Below are 26,422 nucleotides of genomic sequence, written 5' to 3'. Positions count from 1 at the left end.
TTTTCAGAGTTACATTTATTTACATGCTACCTCCTCAGAGCAAACATCATCACCCAGTAGCCAGACCCAAATATCTATGAAAACACAAAGGCGGGCAAGCCATGAAACTATTCCATGGACCTCTGGGGCAATTTGGGCTACTGTTCCCTTGTCTAGTGTTCATGGTCTTGTATTCAGTGAAGATGGAAAGGGTCACTATTGGTCAAAATATCCTGCGTCTGTTTTTCCACACCCCCTAAACAGAAAAACATCAGTGTGGTTTTTTAAATGCATCATGTCAAAGTTCAAAAGGGCTGAGGCTCCCCTGTCTTTTTATAGGCGCTCTTTGCCTCTGAAAAATTTGCATCTGCAATCTTGGATAGTGAACTTCAGGAGCAAAATGGTGGCCACCATTATGAAAATTTGGCCTAGTATGTTTATGTTTCAGGTTGATGTTCTTCTGCCTACACTGCCAGTGAGAGATGGATGAATAATGTTCCTGGTTGTCCTCGTAACACTCCTTTCAATCCAGCCAATATCTATTTAGTACCTGCCAGGGCACAGGGATGGCGCTGAGCAGGACTCGCATAATCTCCTCTGCCTTCTCCTTTTCCTTTATGGGACTGGTCGAAACTAGAATGGATTGTTTCCCCCAAACATTTCAGTTGACATTAGGCATGAATTGCTCTATTAGCAAGCAGAGAGAATTAGCTTCATTTGCTCACATTTCCCTAAGACACGAATATGAAATAGCACTTTGCTTCAGTTAAACACAAGCTGCTCAATGGAAGAGGAGTGCGATGACATCCATGAGACCTTTCCATTGACATTTTTGATACTCAGTCTTATTTATTATTTCCATCACTGTAACACCTACAAACCCCAACCATGGATCAGAGATCCACTGTGCTAGAAACTCTATGGACAAGTCACAACTCACAATACTGCCGGCGGGGGGGGAGGGGAGCGGGTTGTTTGTATGTCTGTTTTTAATCACCCTTATAGAAAGGTTCATTAAAATATATATTTTTTTAAATTGCAAGAATCTTAAAGCCAAGAAGAAGTAAAAAGTCCATTAGGAAATGGAAGCAAGGGAGTGAAGATGTCCTGGAAGAGGTCATTTATGTGGTACAAACCCGAGCTGGTCAGAAAAATGGGTGCACTTGGGGTTGGAGGGATTCCACTGAAAATTTCAGCTTTATTTTTTCCAAAAACCTAGAAGTCAAAATATTTTCAATTTTCAGATGCCAAAAACTGAATTTTTTGGACCAAAAACTGAAACATTTTTAGTTTTCTACACACAAAAAAGATAAATGATCAAGTAAAGCAAACATTTTCTGTGAATTTTTGTATTTAATCTAAAACCCCACTTTTCACTGAAAAAAATGCTTTTATGGAAATTTTTCATCCAGCTTTAGCCCAAACTGAGGCTGTAGGGTGCCTGAGCTGGAGGGATTTATGTATAAAAACTTCCCATGTACTTTTTCTTGGGAGCACATGACATGTGTCCCTTCGCCAACCAGTTTAGCCAGTTCACTCCCCCGTCCCCTGTACACAGACCCTCCGCACCCCATATTGGACCTCAGGTTTCCCTGAAGGACCCCATAGGATTTCATGAGAGCTAGACCAAAATGCTGCATCTGGATTCTGAACCTTTAAACTGCAGGGATGTTAAGATCTAGGGTTTGGGGTTGACCATTTATCAAAACCGGGGCTCTTTGGATGTGGATTTTGAAACCCCTTCTCCAGCTCCCTAGAGTTCAGGGCTGTTCAGATCCAGGGCTGGGGTTCAGGCCTGTCTCCCGGTAAGGCAGGAATATCTGGGGTCATAAAACATTCCTACACATATTTTTTTACTGGGAGAAGGGTTAAAACTTCCTAGGCACTTCTTACACAGGGGTGGGGGGGAAGGGTTCCATTTCGGCAGGGAAGGAATACATCTTTCAGGGGCCTAAAAAATCAAATCATAAATAAATCGCCTGTGCAGCCATTTCAATCCAGCACTTAGGTTGGCCGAGGAAGTAAGTGCATTGTAGAGTTAGCCAAGGCGTGGCACAGAACCCCTCTTCAGCGCATTACTCAGCAGTGCAGGCGAAATGTGGCCAGCTGTACAATATCACAGCCACAGCGCAGTAAACAAGCATCATGTTGCCTACTTCCATTTGTTCCTGCTGTTAGCCCAGAGTGCGGAGTTGTGTGAAATGACTGTATCCATGTGCACACCGCGCACTTCTGTAGGCGCTTCTCCTGAATGTTACCGAGACCAAATTTCATCAACAGTCTGACTTTGTGTGGGGAACTCCATGGGACAGAAACCACTCCCCACAACCTGCAGGCTGCCTTCAGTCGCTGCTCTTAGAATATTGGAATATTGGCTCCAGCCCCGAGCGCATTAGGACACATCCAATGGCCCTGGCTTGCCACACCCCCATGCTCCTCTTCTGAGCCAGACCACTTGGGGCATCTGCAACCCACAACTGTACTACATGCAGGCGCTCTACAGAGGCAACAGATGAGTGCAGGGCCGGGGGGAAGAACACCCGTGTGCCCCATTTGAAATGACGGTCCTGGAGTTACAGGGTTCTCTTCCTTCTAACTTCAGAAGCTCGCCCAACACTTGTCCCCATTCCCATTTCCGTCACCCGACGGTTCCTCTCCCGGCACCATCAGTCATGCGCGGTGTTTATTATGTCTGTGGATGTAGGTCTTGGATTGCAGACAGGTCATGCAATGAAGGCTCCAGCCTGCACTGGATGAGGTGCGCAGCCGAATGACCCCCGGGGACGCCCCAAGAGGCACAGCCCTTCCCAGTGGAGGGACTGCTCTTGGCATGCTACAGTCTATGCCCCTCTCCGCACCCGGTCAGGGTGGAAAGGGAAAGGTATCACAGCTCTAGCCCTATCTCCTCCCAGTACCCATTGGAGTGGATTAGTCCCAGGAGGGGCCCAGCATGAGCAATCCCTATGCTCCTGCAAATGCAGACACTTCTTGATCCTGGGGCTTGCACGAGGAGAGAGGGGAGGGATGCAGAAGGCCTTGCCTGATTGGCTATCGATAAGCATCATGCCCAACTCTGGTGCTAAACAGATGGTACTGAATAATAATACTAATAACAACATAAATGGATCAGAAAGGCAAAGATTAGCCGAACACTGATCCCCTTGCAACAGACCAAGTAAACATGGTGCAGCAGCTGCAGCATGGCCCCCCCATGTCTCCACACTCTCCAGGGTCAGCCCCTCCCTGTCCAGGGGGTTTTGTCATGGTCTCCTCCTTCCATCCACCAACTTCTCTGCCGTAAGAGCACTGAAAGGCTGCCTGCTCAAAACAGCAAGTCTTGGCCTTTTTCTCACCGAGCCAGACTCATTCGAATGGCTGTGATATTTAGGGCCAGGTTCTGCGACCCTTCCTCAGCACGTACTCACAGGAGTCCCATTGGGATTACTCACAAGAGTAAGGGCTTCTCAGCATGAATGAGAGATGCAGCATCAGGCCCAGAATAAAGAAAATATAATCATGCAACCCTTTATTTTACTTCAATAAACATTTCCCAGCTTGATGTGCTCAGACCAGTATAAAATAACTCCAGCATTTAGAGCTCCATATTCCAGGCCAGACTGTGAACCCCGTCACATTACTGAGCAGTTACTCACCTGAGTGACTCCATTCCCAATAGAAAGGGGGTCACAATCCAGCCCTAAATAAGCAGTGACCTGAGTCAAAAGTGACACACTGGTTCTATCAACAGAGGGTGATGCCCCCTCCCGATGCAAATTTTTATTTTACTTTACAGGAAATGATTTGCTCTGGCTTCATGGGGAGAGGTGGTTTAAATCATGGAAGAAAATGAGAGTTTTTACTCCTTTGAGTTTTTCTACGTACAGAATCATTGATACATTAAATATTAAAGGCCAGAAACATGTCACTAAATGCCGGGAGATGGACCCTGGTGGGGACAACATCTGCTCATTGCTCTACCCTCCCCCCCCGCACAAAAGTCTTTCTGCTATAGAAAATCAATCCAATGCATCTCGAGCCGGACGTTCATCTGCAGTTAGAGATGCTGCCCTCATCTCTGGAACATTGTGTTGCATTCTATTTTTATGGTGTTTTTAAAAATAGTGACGCTCGGAACTTTTAAGATTTGTACCCTGCAGAGATATGAGGCCGCCAAGCACTTCGTTTCCCTTTTGCATAGAACCAAAGGAAGGGATTAGACTCCCTCTCCAGTCTAAACCCAAACCCTAACATGGCACAGGAGCTGCGGTGTGAAATGGGGGTGCCCGTAGTCCCCCAGGGACCTTCACAGACTGCCAGCTGGTTATTTCCAAATCCTTGCTCTTCCTGCTGACAGATAGTGCAGCGCCTTGCACAATTTGCAGAGTCCACCTTTTGAAATATATTTTACCCTTCTGTTCTGTTCTCTGGGTTAACTCTGCTTCCTTTAGGAGGCACCAGAGGGTTGTTTAATATGAACTGTGGCTGAAAACCTTCATCATCCCTGAGGAACCATAGGGAGGGAAAAAACTCCTTAGCTAAAATACAAAGGAAATAACTTGGAGAAGTGCAAGAGTTTCAAACATGGTCTCTATCACCCAGGGCATCAGTTCACTTCCGCTTGCAGTCTAAGGTTATCCCCCCCCCCCCCCCCCCGCTCACTCCCCACTCTCAGGAAGACTAGCGAGGGGAGGGGGGTTGGTGAGATGTGTGCATTGCCTACCTGACAATGACATACATGACCGAGCAGTTGCCCACCAGCCCCACTATGCACACGATGGAGTAGACGACCACAATGGTGATCTTGATGCCCAGTGGGAGGAAGCTGTCCCCTGTGCCGTTGTTAAACCAGTTACTGGGAAAACTCAGGTTCAGCATTGAGGAGTCGTTCAGCAGTTTCCTCAGATCAGGATCTTCCAAAATATGAGCAGGGAAGAGAGGATCCATCCTGAACCTAGCCAGCCTGTGGCAAAGACCTGGGGCACCAACAGAGCAATAATGAAAATGGGATTAATAACAAGCAATAATTGTCTAGACCAGCAATCATCATACACTGGGGGGCAAACCCTTAGGAAAAGAGATTTTGTCAAGCCAGCAGAGCCCTACCTCTGCAACATAGGCACAGTAATCTTATTCGTGTTTCTGTGTCACACACACAAATGTAGAGATACAACACACAAACACATTGCACTCATTTGAGGGGACTGTATGTCCTTATCTACTGTAGCATCAGTCCCTTTGCATGCGTGTACACACACACACACACACACACACACACACACACACACACACACAGCATCTGTATTGCCCTGCCTGCTTTTGTGCTGCAGAACTGGTTAGATGATCACCTCTGTATTCTGGCAGGTGAGATGACATACAGAAAATACATCATTGTTGTTTGCAATGCCCATTTTCAGCTGCTGTCTGTCATCTCCGTTCATTGCTATGGGAGCCCCACGCTGCCCTTGCATGCAGTCATATCGTAACCGAAATAATTCAGCTGGAATCTTGGACTAGGTAAAGTTAAATAAGCATGCTCGCTCCTTACCTCAATGCACACACTTCCTTTCCCTTCTGTTAGGAAACTAGATCTTCCCCCCTTTGGCTTCAGCAGTGCTCTGGTCCATCAATTCAATCCAGATGAGAAAAGAGAAACAAAGCAAATGCAGGAGAGCTCTGCCAGCCTTCTGTCTCCCTGATTGTGAGCGGCTGCTGCTGCTTTAGCAGGCATTTGAATGTGGTGCTCACAGAGAAGGAAGATATTTCTACAGGGGGAAAATCTCACACCCATGCACACGTTTCTAAGCTCGGGGAGGTGAGGAGAGGTGTGAGCTGAGCAGAGCGGATCTGCCAACCAAAGCTGCTCCAGGGCTGTCTGCAGTTCTAGGTCTCCTGGTGCAGAGGGACTGGCTTGCAGTTCCAGGCTAGCTCAGTTGGACTGTGATTTCTCCCAATGTGTAAAACACCTGAGGGGTTTTTTTCCTCCCCCTTCATTCCCACGTATAACTGTCCACCCCAGCCTGAAAGCCTTCTAGTGGGTCCGGCTAAGCTCTGCTTACATCACCTCTCTACCAGTTGCAGAGCGAAGCAAACTTGGGGGAAGCAGTCTCCTGTTGGCCAGTCATGCTGCCACTGCACTGCAATCCACCCTCCTTACCCCTCCCTTTGCACAGTGTCAATGCATCTCTCCGCCAGCGAACCACAGACCAGAGCTGGAGCTCAGTGCCAGACAAAGCCAGACAATGTACTCGTATAGGGACAGCCAACTTAAAAAAATACAACAGAGTTTGAGATGGGCTGAAAAATTGACCAGACACTGAGGGGAGAGCGGGAGACCAAAGCGGGCCCAAAATGAAGATTTTGCCAAGAGAAAAGCTTATACAACGCATCAGACCAATGGAAATCTCCCCATGCTTCTTTCTTTTAAATTCAAATGGAACCTGGGTTATTTTTTCTTTTTAACAAATTAACATTCCCCCGCAGTATTTCCTTGTAATTCGCACATTATGCCCTGTGCTAGTGCCCAAGAACCGGAAGCAGCATAACAAAGGGGAAGTACAGTGTACTGGGGTTTTTGGGTTGCTGTTGTTTGTTTTGTGGGGGGAGAGAGTGGGGTTATTATTTTTATTCCAGTTCAGGTTTTTGTAACACAGCCCAAGACATCTGGGACCAGATTGACAATAGCGCCTGTTTGCACATGAGTGGCCACCTGGAGTTGCCTCACGCAATCCCTAAAATTCGCAAAAGTACCCTCTAAAAAATCTGGCCCTAGCAGGACACTGTCCTTTTGAAAACAACCAACGCATAGGCGCAAGTGGTCAGCTGATGCTTGTAAATTTGGCATTTCAATGCTGCACAACAACTGAGAGCACCATCTTACAACCTGACTTCAGTGGGAGATACCGCAGCTGGAGTTGGGCAAGCTGCAGGGGCTTGCCACTCAGATCTATGGGCAGGAGATCTTGCGGGGTGGGCCCTTAGTTTTAGTTTGATCCTAAACCAGGACAGCAGGATGGTACGGGCACTCACCTAGGAAGCATAAGGAGCAGGGGTCTGCTACAGACCTTGGTCAGTTACTGTCCCCTCCCCTCCTTTGTTTGTCTTATGTATGTTGTTTGGCGTAGGTGCTGTCTCTCACTATGCGTTTACAGTCCCCTGCCCTATGTGGCTCTGATCTCCTGGGGCCTCAAAGGATACTAGAATATAAATAATGATTTAGGGCTTAATAGCAACTCCTAGACTCACTTGTCTCAGGACTCAAAAGCAGACATCAAAAGGGGTGGCTCAAACCAGAGTGGAACACATCTGGGTATGTTTTCAGCACATTTTTTTTGGTCAGTGCGTTAAAAAATGTATGAGATAAATAATGGGCTAGCCATTACTTTAACTGTTAAGGGATTGATTTTCCAAACCTGCAGGAAGGACAGCAATATATCAGTGCAAGAAGGAGGAAGAGCGACTGGAGACAGGATGTTCAGAGAAGAACACTTGTGAATTCTGCTCGGCTCTTTTCTGCTGGCTCCCAATCTGATTAATGTTTTCAAGTCGTCGGATATTCATTTTATGTTAATTTATGCAGCAAATACAGTGTGTTAAAGCTGTTTGTTTTGTCGCAGTTGCTTTGATTTTTTGAACTGAGACTGGAGGCTATGCAGGGGGCTGAGTAAAGGGGGTTGTGTGATCTCCACCCTGCAGTTGGTTGCCTGGAGTTGGGAGCAAATGATTCTTTGTAGATTTGTTTGAAGGCTTGAGTTAAAGTAACTTGACTCTATCAAGGAACACCCCCCCCCCATTCACCAGCCCCCTTCATCCTGCATACCCACCCTGTCTTGGGATAGCTCACTGGTTTGAGCATTAGCCTGCTAAACCCAGAGTTGTGAGTTCAATCCTTGAGGGGGCCACTAATTAACAACAGACATCAGAACCATGTTGTCAGCAAGATGAAATCATTTTATGGGTTATGCTTGTACATGAATAAATGCTGATATTTGTGTTAAAGTCCAGTGCACATGTAGAGAATTCCTTACAAACACATAGATCCCATGAAAGTATTGAGTGCCCATTGCAACACTCATTGAAATTAATGGAAGACAACCACTGCCCACTTCAATCTGATCCAACATCAGCATTGGCTCAGGCCCGGCATGACATAGATACTCTGATAATATGCAGAACAGTTTGTTGTATAATTTTAGTGCCAAATCCATATTATCTGAGAGTCTGGCAGTTACTTTAACAAAGATTTTGGACCCTGATAAAAATAACGTGCTTGAACTGACTTTTTTGGATGTGTTTCGACTTGCTTTGTAAAGTCTCAGATGTTTGCATCATAAAGCATGCTAGAAAAATCACATGTAGGGTAGGATGAGTATTCTCTTCTACAGAGGTTCTTGAAAAGGAGTGTAAGTGTGTCATTAGCACCCTTTGGCAGACATGCTTACAATGCTTCTATATGGTTGTGAGACATGGACAACATATTGCTGCCACATTAGGAAGTTTGATCAGTTTCATATACACCATCTTCGGTCTGTTTGGAGGTTCAAATGGGGGAACAAGATTCCCAGTATTGAAATCCAAACTCATTGTCTGATGTCAAGCATTCAAAGTATGTTCATGAAAGCTCAGCTGTGTTGGTCTGGACATGTGGCTGACCTAAGAACACCCCAGGCCATATTTTAGGTCAGCTAAAGCCATCCATTCTCATGGGGGTCAGAACAAACAATAGAAAGGCACACTGAAGTCAAACTTGAAAGCATGTCAGGTTGACCCTAGGAGTTGGGAAGTAACAGCCGACACCGACCAAGGCGGTGATAGATTGGTCACGTTGCCATTAACCATGTGAAGCAAGGTGCATTAACAGCTTATGGGAAAAACCTGAACATCGCAAGCAGGGATACAACAGCCTGGAATGGTCATGAACAGTGTTGGCTGTCCCACATGTAACCATTTTGGTGGTTCTCACATTGGTCTGACCTCTCATATATGTGTTCACCTCTAGTGTTTGCTGAATCCTTGTACGTCGATATCAATGTGGGACTCCATCATCATGATGTAAGTTCTAATAGAGCACTCATCACCATACTATCTGAGCACCTTCCAGTCGTGCCATAAGCAATGTCACTACTCATCTGTCGCATGTGGTTTGTTCTCTCATCCTGTCCCCAGAGGGAGACGCATGTGTGGTGGAGTGTCTTCTTTGGGTAGGGTTGTTGGGGAAGGGCTGTATTAATGTTCCCGTTGCTCTGTGTTTATGTTAGTGGAGGCAGGGCAAAGAAACGTGCCTGGCACTTGGAGCAGAAAGCGGTAATGTGTGTCAAGTACTGGTTTTTTACCCACGAAAGCTTATGCCCAAATCAATCTGTTAGTCTTTAAGGTGCCACCAGACTCCCGGAAGGTATGTGTGGTGGTTAGTTCTTGGGGGGGAGTTCATCCAACAGTCTCAGGTCATGCCCGGAGAAGGTTCTGTGTCCTGAACAGACAAGTTTTACTCTTATCTTTGAGAGTTCCATTGTGCCAGGGATGCACAGCTGTCAACCACGGTCTTCAGAGCTTTAGATTAGCTTTTAAATATCCTGGGCCCAGCTACAGAGCACCTTGAAGATAAGGACTGAGACCTTGAACTTGCTGTGAAATTCTATAGGAAGTCAGAGCAGAGAGCAGGGGACAGGTCTGATGTGCTCACAGTAGCCTGTATAAAGCTTTAACCCCAGGTAAATAGTATCACTGAATGAGTACAGGTTTGTATCATCAGGTCCTTAATTTTACAGTGTGTCTGTACCAGACCTATCTCAAAATCACAGGAGTGTCAGTGCATAATCAAAAAAACATCATACAGCCATCTGGGTCCAATGTTTAGCCAGACAAACACTACCCAGAGAAAAAAATTTCATAAGTTTGTAGCTAGTCAAGCAAAATTTGCTGCCAATAACTAAAGAATCTGGCAGTTGTAGAAATAGATTTTTAAATCATAGACAGTATTCCAAAATACAGCAGATGTTTGTTACTGTTGCAGAAAACAGCTCCAACCCCCTGCAATTTACAATGGCAGCAACCTGTAACTTTGTCTTTTTGACCTTGCTCTTGGGAGGTGAAGATGTCTCTGTGTCGTGGCTGTTTTGCCACATTTTGCACAGTTTGCTGAACTGTTAATCAAGGCAACCAGGAGCAGAGAATTAATCTTACAAGGTGCGAAATCATTTTGCACATGGAGATACAAGTGAGTAATCTAGCAAGAGAGGAAAGCTTATTGGGAATGCAAAGTACATCTGATCGGTTTAAAGGAAAGGTCAGAAAATGCAGCTGTCTCTCTTGGATGATGGGTACCTGCAGTTTGTGTGCAGGTTGCAAATTAGCAACATCTTGCACTGCCTGCTATTGATGGTGGATGATATTCAATCATTTGTCATTAATCATTGCACATTATGCATCCAGCAACTGGTAAATGTTCACATTCATAAAAATATAGACACACCAAAAAATCACTTGTATTGCCACTGCCCACACACAAATTCCACAGAAGTCCCCAATTACTGTTGAAGTCCTGCTTCCACTGAAATCAACACCAAAAGCCCCATTAATTTTATTGAGTACAAGATTGAGGTCCTTATCCCAGATGTAAAAAATGACTGAATATTCTTATCATTCCAAAATCCTTTATATTTCAGTGAAATTAGGTTCATAGTAAACTATAATACTAATCATCTCTATTTGTGATGGCTCATGAATTATTTGTATTACCAAAGCATCTAGGAGACCTAGTCATAGACCAGGGCCCCATTGTGCCAGGCGCTGTACAAACACAGAACAAAAGACAGCGCCAGTCCCAAGGAGCTTACAATGGAAGTATAAGACAAGACATTGCACATGGTTACAAATAGACTGATGGGGAAGGCAAGGGAACAATGAGACAATATGTCAATACAAATAATAAATAATAATAGGCCAACATGACCAGCAGCCATGTTTTGAAGGCATAGTGGAAAAGGAGAGTTTAAAGGCAGATAATAAGAACATAAGAACGGCCATACTGGGTCAGACCAAAGGTCCATCTAGCCCAGTATCCTGTCTTCCAACAGTGACCAATGCCAGGTACTTCAGAGGGAATGAACAGAACAGGTAATCATCAAGTGATCCATCCCCTGTCACCCATTCCCACCTTCTGGCAAACAGAGGCTAGGGAAACCATCCCTGCCCATCCTGGCTAATAGCCATTGATGGATCTATCCTCCAGGAACTTATCTAGTTCTTTTTTGAACCCTGTTATAATCTTGGCCTTCACAACATTCTCTGGCAAAGAGTTCCACAGGTTGACAGTGCGTTGTGTGAAGAAATACTTCCTTTTGTTTGTTTTCAACCTGCTGCCTATTAATTTCATTTGGTGACCCCCGGTTCTTGTGTTCTGAGAAGGAGTAAATAACACTTCCTTATTTACTTTCTCCACACCAGTCATGATTTTACAAACCTCTATCCTATCCCCCCTTAGGCATCTCTTTTCCAAGCTGACGTGCTAGTTGGGTGGATGTTTATGGGAAGCACCTCCCAAGATGTGAAGGACGGTATGAGAGGAAGAACATAATCAAAGCGGTGAGCTAGAAAAATGATCTTTGCAGCAGTATTCTGAATGGATACGAGTAGGACAAGATTGCATTTGACAAGACCGGGGAGAAAGATGGTAATCAAGACATGATAGGATGAAGGCCTGGATGAGAGTTTTAGCTGTGTGGATGGATAAGAAAGGCCACATCTTAAAGTTGTTACACAGAAAGAGTCAGCAAGATTTCGATATAGCCTGGATGTGGGAACCTAGAGAGAGACGAAGATGATGCCCAGGTTACAGGCCTGAGTGCCAGACATGATGGTGATGTTGTCAACCATGCTCGAGGAAAGCCTTCTCCGTTCCATCCTAAGAGCTCTGTTTCAGCCATGTTTGAGCTTCAGCTGATGGCTAGATCTCCATGAGGAACTGTCAGAGGGACAGGCTTGGATTTTAGTTTGGACAGAAGGGGACAGGTCTGGAGTACAGAGGCAGATCTGTGAGTTGTCAAGCATGGAGATGGTAGCTGAAATCGTGTCTGCTAATGAGAGAACGTGTAGCGGGAGAAGAGAAGGGAGCTGTCACAGATTCTAGCAGGTGCTCTTGCCTGGCCACCCACTGGGACTGCTGCGAGGGAAATCCAAGTCTTGTGCTATGTACCCCTTGGGGCATGTTACGTTTCTGGAGCCTGAACGGAGTCCAGACTCGGCCCCAATCTTGGGGTCCCTAGGCACACTCTCAGGGCCCAGACCTTCCATCTGGCACCCCCTCTGAGTGTTGGGGCCCGCTCACCAGCCACCTAGCCTCTTTGGACACTGCGCTGACCCTTCAGATTCCCCAGTACTTAAACATACAGTTCTCCCAGAACTCCACCCCAAAGGTGTGACGCTTCTGGTTCACAATCTAACCTTCTCAGAGGCACAGGGCAATTGTGAAGCAGTCAATGTGCACACACTTTGCCCAGTCAAACACCTTTATGCTCTTTTATCCTAAATCATGTGAAGTACAGGAGAGTACAGATCATACAAAAGAACAAATATCTGAAACCCAAATATCCCTCTCTTCCCATCTCACCCGTCCCTTGTGAGCCTTTGGGGAACCACCCAGGTCCAGGAAGGAAGGAAGGCAGGCTGTCACATAGTGAGTGGTCTCTCCCTCATGATTGGAGAAAATGGCCCCCATGCTGACCAGCCTCTGCCCTTTTAAAACCTTCACCCCCTGTGGCAGGTGACACCCTTGCCAGCTTTCCCACATGAGCACAGACCCAGGTCAGGCAACTTTGCTGCCAAGATGATTTCCCCCTCCGGTAAACGAGTTCTTCTGGGCAGGGACCAGTCTTTTGTCCAGAGTGAATGGATTTCCAAAGACTGGGCACTTAACAGTCAGCTACCCTCTATTGTTATTCTTTTGCCAGCAGTCTTTGGAATTTCCAACCCACAATGCAGGCAAACAGAGGAGAACATAGAAAAGGCAAAAGACTGCACATTCAGAATGGGGTTTGCAGCCTTACACAGACACCTAGGGTCCAGAATCTCACTCAGAATTCATAAATTGTACAGACATATTCCCAGTTCATCACAGGGACCCAGGAGAGAGCCCCGTGGAACCCCCACAGAAAGCAGAGCTCGCCAAAGAAAGGCAATTCTGTGTCATGGAAACTTTCGTGGTTTTGAAGAGATGTCCGTTTCCACCAGGCGCCTCGTGAATAATTTACAGCTGCGATGAGCTTAGCATAATACTTACACCATAACCTGGCAGAAGGTAATGCGAGGCAATCCGCTGTGCGAGCAAGGTCTCCTGGCACCAACGTACAGCCCCTCGCAGAACAAACCAAGCTCTGAGAATCCCTCAAGAGCCACCAGAGCAATTTCAAAGGAGGCACTAAGGAGGCTGAGACCAGGCAAGCATCTGGAAGCCACATACTACCCAAAGCAACCCAAGGGAAGGCAGTGCGGGGCTTGGAACTCCACAAGGTTCCAGTCCAAAGTTAACCAACTCCCCCCACACACACACACACATGAATAGAAGTACTGCCCCTAGGTAGGGCTGGATAATAATTTAAAAGAAAAACAACTGTCACTCATATATTCATGAATAAAGAGCTCAAATTCTATCTTCCGCTATTCATGGGATCGTATCCCCTGCTAATTGCTAATGTCTGGATGACCATCTGCTTTTCAGCTTCACTCTTTCCTTGTTCTTCTATTAGGGGATGGGTAACGTGGACACACATGACTCCTCGGAAGGACAGTGTTGTCCCATGATAAGAACATGGATAGGAGAACCAGGGAATTGAGCTCCTGGGAGCGTAGAGGTGTGGCCTCTGGAGCGCACAGGCTCATACAGAGCAGAGAGTTAGGTTGCGGATGTATTTTGTACACGGGTACTGGATTGCAGCCATGGTGAGGACAGTGCTGAGGATTCGGTCACACCTGGGATGCTTGACAAATGGAGGGTAAAACAATAGCAACGTTTCATCCCCTTAGCTCTGCATAAGCTTCCCACAAGGCTCACAACTCCTTTCTATTCAGAAGCTAGCATTACACACAAAGCTCAGGACAGCAGGACAAGAAGGGGTACATGAAGAGACGTATAAAAATGGCTCATATGGGACGCTTTGCCCCCACCCCCAATGGAGCTAACACTAGTGCATCCAGAACTTCGAATGACAATGTTTTCAAGAGACACTGGAGTCAGTTAAAAGGTCTAAGAATACATGACAGGAGGCCGTGCAATCTGGTAAAGCCGTGTAGACAGTCATGTTACCAGATGGATTCATTCCATCCCTCCCTTATCACGGACGCCCCTTTGGCCCCACCAGTTAGCTGATACTTGGGCCTTGCAGGGTTGTTTCTGATAGGATCTGAAATCAATAATATGAGTCAGGTTTATTCTTGGGTGTGATCTTAGTTACAAAAACGATGTGCTCAGACTCCTGTTGCCCTGAACACAGCAGAAACAAACAACAGCAGGCAATCTGCTTGCTCAGAAACCCCCCCAGCCTGCCACTCTGGTGAGTTCTGTGCCCAAGAAACCTTGTCTTTCTACTTCCTCTCAAGGTCAAGCTCACTACTGCTTCTCTAGGCTCTCTCCTGGCTTTCTCCAGGCTTTAGGTCTCTAACACATACAGGCTGCAAAACCAATGTCCTATCGCCTGTGTTTGCAATCTGGGAAACCGCTCCGCTCACATGGCTTAGCTCAGACCTACCATGTGCCTTGGGCAGTAACCTCCATTCTCTGTAGCTATTACATAATAGGGCTTAATTGTTCCTTCCATTTAACTAGGATCAAAGACTCTCCTAATGGCAGTCATTGATACCTTTCAGCTTAATAATATCTCAATGAGAGTTGGTCATATTTTTGCACACACAAAAAACTCTTTTTACATGTCCTACAGCTCTACCAATAACAAGAGTAACACCACGTGCAGATATTTAATTTTTCAGTCCTATTCGTCATTTACCACGTTTCGTTCTTTTATCCCAGGTCAGATTTTGTTTTCCAATGTGTAATAAAAACCTCAGCATTCAAATAATACCTTCCTTCATTATAAAATAATCCTCATCCCTCATCTTCTCCTCACTCACCCATGTCCCACAGTCCTCCACCTCCACGCATGCTTTTTACCCCACTTCCTCAGCACACGCTCCGTTCACATCTTTTTTTCCAACTTCTCTCTTCTTTTGTCTCCATTTTATTTCTTCCTTCTCCTTCGATCATTTCCCCTTTTCTCTCCTGCCTTTTCCCATTTGCTTGTTTCTGACGTTTCTTTATTTGCTGTGTCTTTTTTCCTGACACTTTTTAGTGATCTCCTCCCCTGTCTTCTGTCCTGTTTGCCTCTTCTCTTCCCCGCTTCACTCTCTGGCTGATTTCTTTCCCCATCCACCATGTCCCCTGGTTTCTTCTGTCCCCTAGTTTCTGGTGATTCCTCTTCTCTTTGTTATATTTGGATCTTAACTAAATGAAAGACACATCGGCTGCTGGCGAGCAGCAAACTCTCTTTCATTATCTCATTTCTTGCTACGGTACACGGGCTTGAGAGGGTGTCTGCAGATCAGAGAACCCATATTCAACCCCCCTTTGGGGTTTAGCACAAGCATAGCCCTGTGTGTTCAGAACTGGGCCCTAAATAATCTCCACCATGCTGGGAACGGCTCTTTTGCACAGTCTGGTATCCATGAGGTTTGTTATCATTTTTCACTTGTATTATTGTAATGCACAGAGGCCCCAGTCAAGATCAGCGGTATATAATGTATAAAACACTTAGTAAGAGGCAGTCCTCGCCCTGCAGTCTAAACAGACAAGACAAAGGGTGAAAGACCAGACATTCTAGCTCCATTCTGAAGATGGGGAATTGAGGCCAAGAGTCATTAAGGTACTTACCCATGTTCACACAGGAAGTCAGTGGCAAAGGAGGGAACTGAAGCAAGAGTTTTTGCATCTCAATCTGCACAGGTACCAATACAGACTCCATCACCCTAGTAATGGAACATCTCATAGTTATTAATTGATTTTGTCTTCATTACAGCCCTGCAAGGTATCCCCATTGTATTTAGTAAACAACTTCTCCAGTAGCAGAGGTTTGCTATAACAGAAAACTGCTCATCATCATGAAACAAAACCATTTAGGACTTTCTACTTCACTCTAGCTAGGTTCAGTTCCTCCAGACATCACGGGTGTACATCAACTCTCTAGCTGTATGGTTTGGTGGCTAAAGTTATGTGAACAGAGATTCCTAGATTCCAAGGCTAAAAGGGACCATTGTGACCAGCTGCTCTGACCTCTTGTACGACACAGACCACAGGACGTCCCTGAATTACTTCCCATTTGAACTAAAGCAGATCTTTAAAAACAAATCCAGTCTTGATTTAAAAATTGCCTGTGATGGAGAATCCACCACAACCCTTGGTAAATTATTCCAGTGGCTAATTACCCCACTGTTAAAAATTTACACCCTTCTTTCCAGTCTGAATTTGTCTAGCTTCAGCTTCCAGCCATTGGAGCTTGTTATACCTTTGTCTGCTAGACTGACAAGCCCTTTATCAAATATTTGTCCCCCATATAGATACTTACAGACTTAAGTCACCCCTTAACTTTCTCTCTATTAAGCTAAATAGAGTGAGCTCCTTAAGTCTATCACTGTAAGGCAGGTTTTCTAATCGTGGAATCATTCTCCCGGCTCTTCTCTGAACCCTCTCTAATCTATTAATATCCTTCCTGAATTGTGGACACCAGAACTGCACACTGGATTCCAGTAGTGGTTGCACCAGAGCCAAATACAAAGGTAAAATCATCTCTCTACTTCTGCTTGATATTCCCCTGTTTATGCATCCAGGGATTGCTTTAGTGCTTTTGGCCACAGTATTGCACATGTTCAGCTAATCATCCACCATGACCCCCAAATCTTTTTCAGTCATTTTGAGATATGGATCAGTAGCTACAGATGTTTGACAGTCTGCTTTTGGTCAATTTGTTTCACAATTTTGACCAATTTAAATGTAACTTTTTAATCTACAACTATTTTCATGGAATTGATTCTTTATGTTTATGGAAGTAAAGCGGGGAGGGGGAACTTTTAAATTACGAAGAAAATCCAAATTTGTTTCCTATGGTTTCCATCATGGAAATATGCAGCCGTGTGTGGAAAAATGTAATCCATTTGCTTTTTATTTATTCAAGAGATTTGAACACCTGCTTTGAAACAATTCGAGTCTCCCTAGAAAATCTATCATTAGGAAAGGGAAAACTGCATATAATTCAACTTTGAAACCCTGACTGGATACAGAATATTTATATAATGGGTACGCTGTCTGTAACTATCTTCTTATGTGTTGCAATCACAGTTAAGATGCTCACCATGAAGTGCATAAATCATTGGGGAAATTATGTGAAATACATTTAATATTCCTGCAGTCAATATTTTTAAATGTTGACATGTAATCTATTCTTTATAAATATAAAAATATCTAGTTTGTTAACTATATTGTTAAGTGGACTTTAGCATCAAATTCTTTGCTGGCATAAATCAACTCCAATACACCTCTGCCACTTTTTAACCAGACAACAAAATGCTTCCAAATCTAGCTAAATGTAATGTATGCTGATGTTTGTACAGATGCACACATTCATTGTGTGGGTGTGTGTGCATACATAGATTTACATATGGAGCAGAAAGGCAGCCAGTGTGTATGTGCAAACTTGCTTTTAACCTGCCTGGCCAGATTTTATATCTGAGTTACACACATCTTTGAAAACAGGGTCATATTTTTAGTTATATTAGCTATAATACACCAAGCCCTTTACTCACAACGTCACCTAGATTCACAATCCTAACCTCAAATGGGAAATGGCTGTCTTTCCAGTCCTACTCCTTTCAATCCCTTTCCCTAGCCTGCCACACGACACCAAAATCCAAAATCATTTCTTCAAAGAGCTGAATAATTTTAAATGAGAGTACAGTGTTTTCAATTTCACTTTTATTAAAACTGATAGTTCCCAGTAAGGGATGACCTGAGAACCGGTCTCTCTTCCTCACTCCACATTTGAGAGAAGCTGCATTTCTTGAAAGCTGCAATACTAATTAGTAACACAAGGGGATAGATTTACTCCTTGAGTGAAAAGATCTATCGGAGCAGACTGCAGCAGTGCTGGGGCGATGCAGTGAACAACAATCAAAAGGGAGAATTAAGTACCGAGCGCTCTCACTGCAGGAGTGGCAGTATAAACAGAAGCATACTTTTCAGAGCATGTCTCTCCCCGGGTCATTGCATCCTATTATTCCCTTAAATGGCCTACTGTCTTCCTGGAATAAACAACGTATAAATCCTGATATTGCTACGTTTACCCTTTTCCTCATGTGGGGAGGAACAGTGTGAATTTATCAGGATGCCCAGAAAGTGAAATCTGTTGTGTGTGTGACAGAGTCCAGACCACAGCTTACTCAGTTTGGGCTCTGCTGCTGCCTCAGTTTCCCCTTTCTCCCTAGTAAGACAGTTCCATATTGCAGGTGTTTCTCCCACTTTAGGAATGTGGCTGATTAACATAAAGTTCAGAACTCCCATACAGCTTCCCCATCTCATAGAACTGGAAGGGACCCTGAAAGGTCATTGAGTCGAGTCCAGCTCCCTGCCTTCACTAGCAGGACCAAGTACTGATTTTGCCCCATCCCTAAGTGGCCCTCTCAAGGATTGCACTCACAACCCTGGGTTTAGCAGACCAACGCTCAAACCACTGAGCTATTCCTGCTAAACCCAGGACTGTGAGTTCAATCCTCAAGGGGGCCATTTAGGGATCTGGGGCAAAAATCTGTCTGGGGATTGGTCCTACTGTGAGCAGGGGGTTGGACTAGATGACCTCCTGAGGTCCCTTCCAACCCTGGTATTCTATGATTCCCTAATGGTTCACACCCTTGAGGTAGGGTTTGGGCCTGTTCTTATAGCCCTCCTAGCTAGCTCCTGCTCGCTGTAAGCTTGCATTGTCCCAGGCCTTTCACCTGGAAGCTAAGTCTCTCTCTATATAAGCTCACCCACACAAGTATCCCCTTCCACGGAGAGTTACCCACCCTGAGCTCATCCTGCCTTTTATAACTTCCAACAGGCCTGGTTCTGAGTCACATGGTCTCATCACACTCTCTGGACTCATTCTGTGGAGGCGAGTTACCCCTAGCACAGGTGAGACTCAGCCCTAGCCCTCTTAAAGGGCTGGCTCCATTTATCAGAGCGCCCAGTACGATACCTTTTTAGTGAGGGGTGAACTTTAAGGGCTTCAGAGTTCCAATCTGATTCAGAGAAGTCTGATCGTTCTCTAAAGCTTATATGAACTAGCCACACCCCTCGTGTGTGCAAAATTGAGCAAGAAATCTCTCGGGAACAGGCATTCCTGTTTCTGAGACTTCCAGTGTCCGCTTGAGCCAACATATCGATGCTTCTCCGGCTGGGTGCAGAAGGAGAAAGACACACTTCCTAGGGTGGTAGGCATCACGTTCACGGGGGCATTTCAGAACATTGCAGAAGGGTTGATTACGTTTGGTCCTAAAAATGGGTGAAGGTCCAGGGTGGGCTGCAGATTTTCCAAGCCTTGTACCCACCCACAATGCCTGCACGGATACAGAGTTCTTCTGGCCGTACTTTGGCATATAGTCTCCTACCAAAGCTGAAAGACTCGCCTGGGTAGCTGCCCTTAGGGCAGCCATATAAGAACCTATGTTCCCCTGCACATTACAGCACAGAAGGCTGTTGAAGAAACCATGGCATCTCCGCCGAGGGTGACTGCATTGAGTATTCCCTGCTCCACACAGCAGAGAGACCTGGTCGGGAATCAGGCTGTGTCCAGAGAACAGAGGGAGGGAGCCACAGACACCCTCTTTCCACAGAATGTCCCCTCTGTTCCATCACCCCACAGCCGTGTGCAGAAGAGTGACTGAATGAATACCCCAGCTGTCGAGGACATTCAGGGTCAGAGCAGTAATCAGGATCACCCCCTCTGCTGCTAGTGCGGAGTGCATTGATTTAGCCTGCTCTTCCAGTCCTGTGACTGTCAATTTAAGGATCTATGTGCTATTAGTTTCTGCCCGGGAGAGGCTCAAATACCAACAAGAGGGAATCGTTGCCATCAACAGCCCAGCTGTCCAGGAGAAGCTTACACACACTGCATGGCTTTAAAGCAGAGTTATCAGCATCTCACCGTCCTAAATACTAGCTCCAGTCCTGAAATGTGCGTGTAACAGGGGCCAGATCCTCAAGGTGGTGTGGCAGGAAGTCAGCTGGCACTGAGTCAGGATATGGCTCCAATTCCTTAGAGATGGAGCTTTGCAAACACCTTGTGCAAATAAATAAATAAATAAATAAATAAAATCCTTTGCACCCCAGATCTTGCTGCAACGGACAGTGAGAGGGATGGGGGCCAGGCCCGTTCTCAGGGACTCCATTGTCACTCCACTGACTTCCGTGGGATTTATGCTGAGACACCCAGGAGGAGTGGAATTTGGCCCAAGGGCTGGGATCAGCTGTAAACGAACAACAGGCCAAAACAGCTGCCCAGGAAAATGAAGCAGGGCATGAAAGTCACTGCTCCAGCCGCTCAACCATGGAATAAGTCAGCCCTTTTAAAAGAAACCTAATTATTTCACTTTAAGTCAATTAGAGCCTTTTTTTTTAGGTATTTAGGCACCTAACGCTGCAGACAGGCACCTATCTCCCATTGAAACCAAAGGGAGTTAGGCACCTAGGCATTTTTGAAAATTCCATTAGGTCTCAGCTGCATCTTTAGGCACTTAGGCCCAGATCCACAAAGGTCTTTAGGCATTTCAATCAGTGGAAGTTAGGGGCCTAAAGACCTTTGCGGACCTGGCCCCAAACACCTTTGAAAATCTGGCTCTTGGCCCTGGTCACGTTCCTGGCACGGAGATAATCCTGGAGACACTGCCTGGTGCTTGATGGGGATAGACAAGAACAGCAGCTGCAAGTGAGAAGAGGCTGGGTATGATAAAGAAGGAAATTTCGAATGAGATGAGACGCACTAAGGAAGCAGGCTTCGTAGCACATTAGCCCTTTAATGGCAGTGAACGGGTGGCGCTGCAGAACAACGCAGAGGCTCGGATAGGTTCCCAGTCAGCTTCTGAGTCATTGGGAGTTTATTTGAGAGAGACCATGCAGCAAGGGAATGAATCTTTATTGATTAGATACATGCACAGAGATGTCACCCGGCAGATTAAGAGAGGGACAGGCAGGGGTGCTGCAATCACACGGCAGCAGCAGGAGGGGCGGGGGACAGATCCTTGCAATCATACGGTAGCAGAGAGACAAAGTCAGATCCTCAGATCACAACACCAGCAGGGGGGAGAACAAAGACAGAAACTGCAGTGGTGGCTGCAGCAGGTGATGCAATCTCTGCAGCAGCAGAAGGGTCAGGGGTTGATCCTTCCATCAGAGCAACAGGAGGAGGAGCAGGGCAAAGACGCATCCATGGTGACGGAGTCGAAAGCGCATCCTGCTCTTCTAACAGCATCAGCCTTGTCCCACACCGCTCTACCCCTGGGACACTGCCAGAGGGGGGTTCAGCAGATTCACTTGAGCAGGAGCAGCCTGCATATGAAAGAGAGGGAGTTTCTGGCAGGGGCTTTTCCTTCTGACACCCCCAGCTTTGATATCATCTCCCCCAGTCTGAATGAGCAAGTGCAAATATATTGGTTCCTGCAGTAGTGGGAGCAACAGGAGTGACAGGCAAAGGACAGGAGCTGAGATGGCAACTAGTGGGCAATGCATCTCCTTCTCTCTCCCATCACAGCTACCGGTGGCACCTAATCCTCTCTCTGCAATATGAGTCTCATTCCAGCACCAGCAGCAGCTCTGTCTCCTTCCCCTGTTAATCGCCAGCTTATGAGCTGGCATTGTAGGAACACAAATTGCCCACGGAGATCGTTTTTTATTAGTATCTTCTGCTTATTCATCAATCCCCTTCTCTGAGTCTGCGTCAGCTGTAGCCCCTCTGAGGATATCGCAGGCTAATAACACAGGCCCAAGCTGCTGGCTACACAAATAAGAAAAATAAGGGCTAACATTTATACCAGGCTTTTCCTGCCGAGATCCAAAAAGGCCCTGCAAACTTTGCACACTGGGTGAGAGGGGAAACATATTCGCTTCCAGGGCCTGATTCTGAGCCAATCTGTGTGAATCAAGAGTAACCCTGTTGGGGTCCGCAGAGCTGTGCTTGTGTCCAGCCAGCACAAGTGAGAGCAGAATGAGAAGGTGGAAGGGGACAGGTACTTAGTACCCAGATCCTCTTTATCTAGAGTGACAGAACCTGGTCCCAAGCGGGTGTGACAGGTCTACCTCCATCACCTGGTTAGTAGGCCATGGAGGGTACAAGATTACTCATTCCCGTCATTTCTTATAGCTTCCCCTCCCCCCCGCCACCTTGGATCATCAGTGGTCATCTTGTCCATCTCTATACCACTGCCCATTCTAACCACCAGGATAATGGGCATGGACTTGGGGAAAGGAGGCATAACCTGAGCACTGCTGAGGTCCAGAGGTCCTCTTGGGGCCATAGCTAGTGTAGTTTAAAGCAGACCTGAGGCTGCTCTAAAGTATGCCAGGGACGAGGTCAGCACAGATTGGCCCCAGGATTGGGAGGAGCACCCACTCTCCAGTGGAACCCAGTCCATACAGGATGCAGCTGAAAAGCTGACCCATGAAGTTTGAATGACCCCAAACCCTCAAAGTGAGACCCTGGGTATGTCTACACAGACAGTCTGACTGGCTGAATTTCGTCTAGTTTTGCATCAAATCTTTACAAGAAATTTTACATGGTGTGTTCTGTCCATGAAAAGCGGGCCAAATTTCCTCTGGAAACTCTCCCACGTTCACTCAGAAGATTCACGAACATCAGCCAACCTTTCCAAAACTCGCCTTCTGATACCACGAAGATGCCCAGGTGCCATGCTGCTGAGCAGTCTAAACACTCATGACTACATGAGACTGGCAGACGTTTGTGAAATGAAAACCTGACACATTTCATTGGCTTTCAAAAGTCATTGCACACGTTTCATATTGTTCCATGAATTAAAAGTGGGGAAGATGGCCAATTCCTTTTCACTCCCCATAGTCCACTGGTTTAAAATGTGTGTGTGCGGGGAATCGAATCAAACATACATAAAGACAAAACCATTGGCTGCTCAACACTCTCATAATTTATTTTCCCCTGAGCATAGCAGTTTTCATCCATTTTCTTAGCTGCTTCTCCATCAATCTGCCTAGCTGGTGTGTAGGGGAGTTGGCCCATTCCTCTGCCGTTGCCACGATACGCATGCTCCCTTCACCTCCTTGTTATTCTCTCCACCAGCTTCATCTCCAGCGGCAGCAAGTTGGTATCCCCGTCAGGCACTGCATAGAAAGACATTAAGACAACAGCTGAGATGTGAGCAGATAATTAAAATGACAGGTACATGGCAAAACATTAATCTGATGCTTAAAAGAAAAAGACAATGGGAATATTTCTATTTAAATATGGTGCATTGTTCCTTAGGCTGCACAAAGGATTCCACTTCGACTATGAAAACTCAGCTGATTTCTACTGTGTGGGGGTAGCTTCAAAAATTGTTTCCTAGCCACTCAATGAGCAAAAGGGACAGGGTCTAGTGGACGGAGCACTACCCTGAGAGCCAGGATCTCTGGAGTTCTAATCCTGATTGTAGTATGGACTCTGGCCTGTGGCTTTAGACAGGTCATTAACCTCCCTGCCTCAGTTTCTCCACAAGTAAAACAGGGATAATCATGGTGTTATGTGACCTCGCAAGCTGATTTTGCAAACCACATTGGAGATGAAAAGTGTTCTTATAAGAGCGGGATAGAAAACCCTTTTCAGTTCATCTCCTGCTGGCAGCAACAGAAATTAATTGGGAAAAACAAAGAAGAAGAAAGAAATCCAGGGTGAGATATAAGAAGTCTCCAGAAAATTCACAGTTAGAATGTACTATAAATACAAGAGAAAACTGTCCGTTCTCTCTGCCAGTCTAGTTCCTTCTCCATCCATTGCACAGCCTCTCCCAGCCACTTCACCTTTTGGACTGAAAATGTATTCTTCCAATTACTCAGTAACAAGCTTATCTCATATATGGCCATAGAAAATTTAATGCTGGGGGAGATAAATGCCCTTTACTTTGGAAGCTCTTTCTTATTATATGTGTAAAGCACCTAGGCACAGTAGGGTCCTGATCCCTGACTGAAGCCTGCAACCATTACCAAAATAATACTACTACTAATCCATAGACCAGGTACAGACCAGGAAGTAGCCAGTTCAACATTCTCCAACTGTCCTGCTAGTGTATGTCTCAGAACCTATGGGACCATCTGGAGCTACCTTCATGCAGTCAATCTTTGGCATTTCTCCAAGGGTGCCCAGTGTGAAGGTGTCACTGCCTTCCCCAATCTAATCTATTCTATCCAATCAATTCTATTCCTTCATCCTTTGGAGTAAAAATTTACACCTGACCATGTGTCTCTAGATAGATAGATAGACAGATAGATAGATATTCAAATTCCAATACATTGTAGAGTTATATATCCAGAATTAGAAACACAACACAAAATGAGGCTGGGAGATATTTACGTCAGAGACTTGGGCCAGAGCAGAAAGTGACAATACAACATATGAAAGATGAGCTTAGCTGAGAAGTTTTCAGAAAAGGCGGCTAATTCATACATGTGTTCGTAATACTACAAATTCAATCTGTGTCTTTGCAAAGTTTCTTCACGGGGGAAAGTTCTGTTACTGTGGCCGGTCTGCCTTTTGCTATCCCATGGAGGAAGGTGTAGGCCAGGGTTCTGGTTTGTTGCTGAATCAGTGCTAAGATTCAGATTCAACAGCTCCAAAATTTTATGGCAGAGGATGTAATAAAAAACTAACCGAACTGTGGAAATCTCTTCAGATCATCTGTTTGTGTACCTTTTCTGACAGGTCAGGCCAAAATCTCATGGGCTCAACTATTCGTATGAGAATTTGACTCCATGAGAACTGGAGGAGGGGGTAGCCCCTTTTAATACCTAACTTGGAACCAAAGCCCTGGGGGCAGTTATAGTTCTGGAAGTTTGACTCAGTACCTCCCCCCTAAATTTTAAAGGGAGTTGTGTTTAAGATTCTGGTATAAACCCACCTCTCATTTTACATTACACAAATGGAATACCAAAAGCTGCATTTTATCTCTTCCTGAGATTCCTCCTCTGTGATATTACATGGAGAATGAGCTCTCAACTAATTTTCATTCATCTTCAGACTTTGATTGTGAGGAATAGGTAGACTGGATTTCACAAAGTGCTTGAAGTTACTTCTACCTACCTTACACTCCAGAATTGCCTGGTGTGAAAGGCTGCACCAGACATAACACAGACAATGAGGCTTAAAGATTCGCCGAGGGAAGGTTTTATCTCATCTTCATCACAATGCTTGGAGTACATTTGCTATTTTTAAATGATTAAGTAAATCCTGCCATTATGCCTGCCTTCCCTGGCCTTAATTTTTCCTATTATGTCAATCAGGCCTACAGGAAGAGGAGCCATTACCAAATAGTATATAGGCAGCCCATTAAAAATCCCACATTCTGAGAAATGGATTGTGTATAATTTCTACCTGTCTCCTGCATAACACATCCTGAAATCACTGTACCCGGTTTGCCAGTCCCATTAAGCCCAGCAGGTGATGCTGGTGCAGAAAACATGGAGTTCATCTCCTTTTCCCTTAGGCCCTCCTCACAGAAAACATGCAAACGAAAGAGCGCAAGATACCAGAATGTTAATAAAAAAAAAACCTACCTGGTGACAAGTATCATATGGCTTTGTTCTTACTGTCTAGCCAGCTCTTCAGTCCCAGCTAACCTCCAGTGAACCTTCTGCAAGGCTAGAATAATGCAAGGAAGAGTGAGAAAACAGGAAGGTTTCTCTGATGGATGGTTGGTGCTTTCGGAGCTGTTCCTTTTGCTTAGCTAACTGCAACGCTTGCAAAGCCAGACAGTCGTCTTCTCCTGGCCTCTTCCTATCAACCATGGTGTGAAAAAAGGATGCTGAAGAATGGGTTTGAAAGATGTATATATTATGCATATTTTCGTCACTCAAGTCACAGTAGAAAAGCACGCTCTGTGTATGAGTGGCCAGTCTATGGGAGGAACCTTCTGGTAGATCCAGATGATTTATTGGGACTAAATAGATTAATATCACTGATGAAACTGATAGATGCATGGCTGGGATAGCTTGACAGAGAAAACATAACAGTGGTTTATGAATGCTTATGCCAACATGAATGATGAGGAGAGACGCGCTGTAATATCTAATCCAAGCAACCATACGCTCTGCTATTTTCCTCATTGAATTAAATGAAGGTGCCATCATGCAAAATCTCAACATCTTTATTGCAGTGGAGTA

General features: G+C 45.4%; 1 protein-coding gene across 2 annotated transcripts in view; it reads right to left on the bottom strand.

Moving 5' to 3' along the window:
* OPRL1 (opioid related nociceptin receptor 1) overlaps nucleotides 1–5,604 on the bottom strand; it is a 31,141-nt gene extending 25,537 nt beyond the window's left edge. Inside the window, exons 1-2 of one of the 2 annotated variants that reach the window (XM_024219193.1) lie at nucleotides 5,525–5,604; nucleotides 4,700–4,952 (exon numbers count right to left, since the gene is read on the bottom strand). In XM_024219193.1, the coding sequence (XP_024074961.1) occupies nucleotides 4,700–4,923 (224 nt within the window). In that variant the 5' untranslated portion in view covers nucleotides 4,924–4,952; nucleotides 5,525–5,604. Of the gene's footprint in view, nucleotides 1–4,699; nucleotides 4,953–5,524 lie in introns of those variants that run through there. The other variant, XM_024219194.1, reaches the window with a different exon arrangement.
* Between the last annotated feature and the right edge of the window lie 20,818 nt (nucleotides 5,605–26,422).

This window comes from Terrapene carolina, unplaced genomic scaffold, assembly GCF_002925995.2.
Source record: "Terrapene carolina triunguis isolate 2854851 unplaced genomic scaffold, T_m_triunguis-2.0 Scaffold130, whole genome shotgun sequence".
Classification (NCBI taxonomy): Eukaryota; Metazoa; Chordata; order Testudines; family Emydidae; genus Terrapene; species Terrapene triunguis.
The sequence above is the reverse complement of the archived record's forward strand: the minus strand, read 5'-3'. Positions and strand labels throughout refer to the sequence as shown.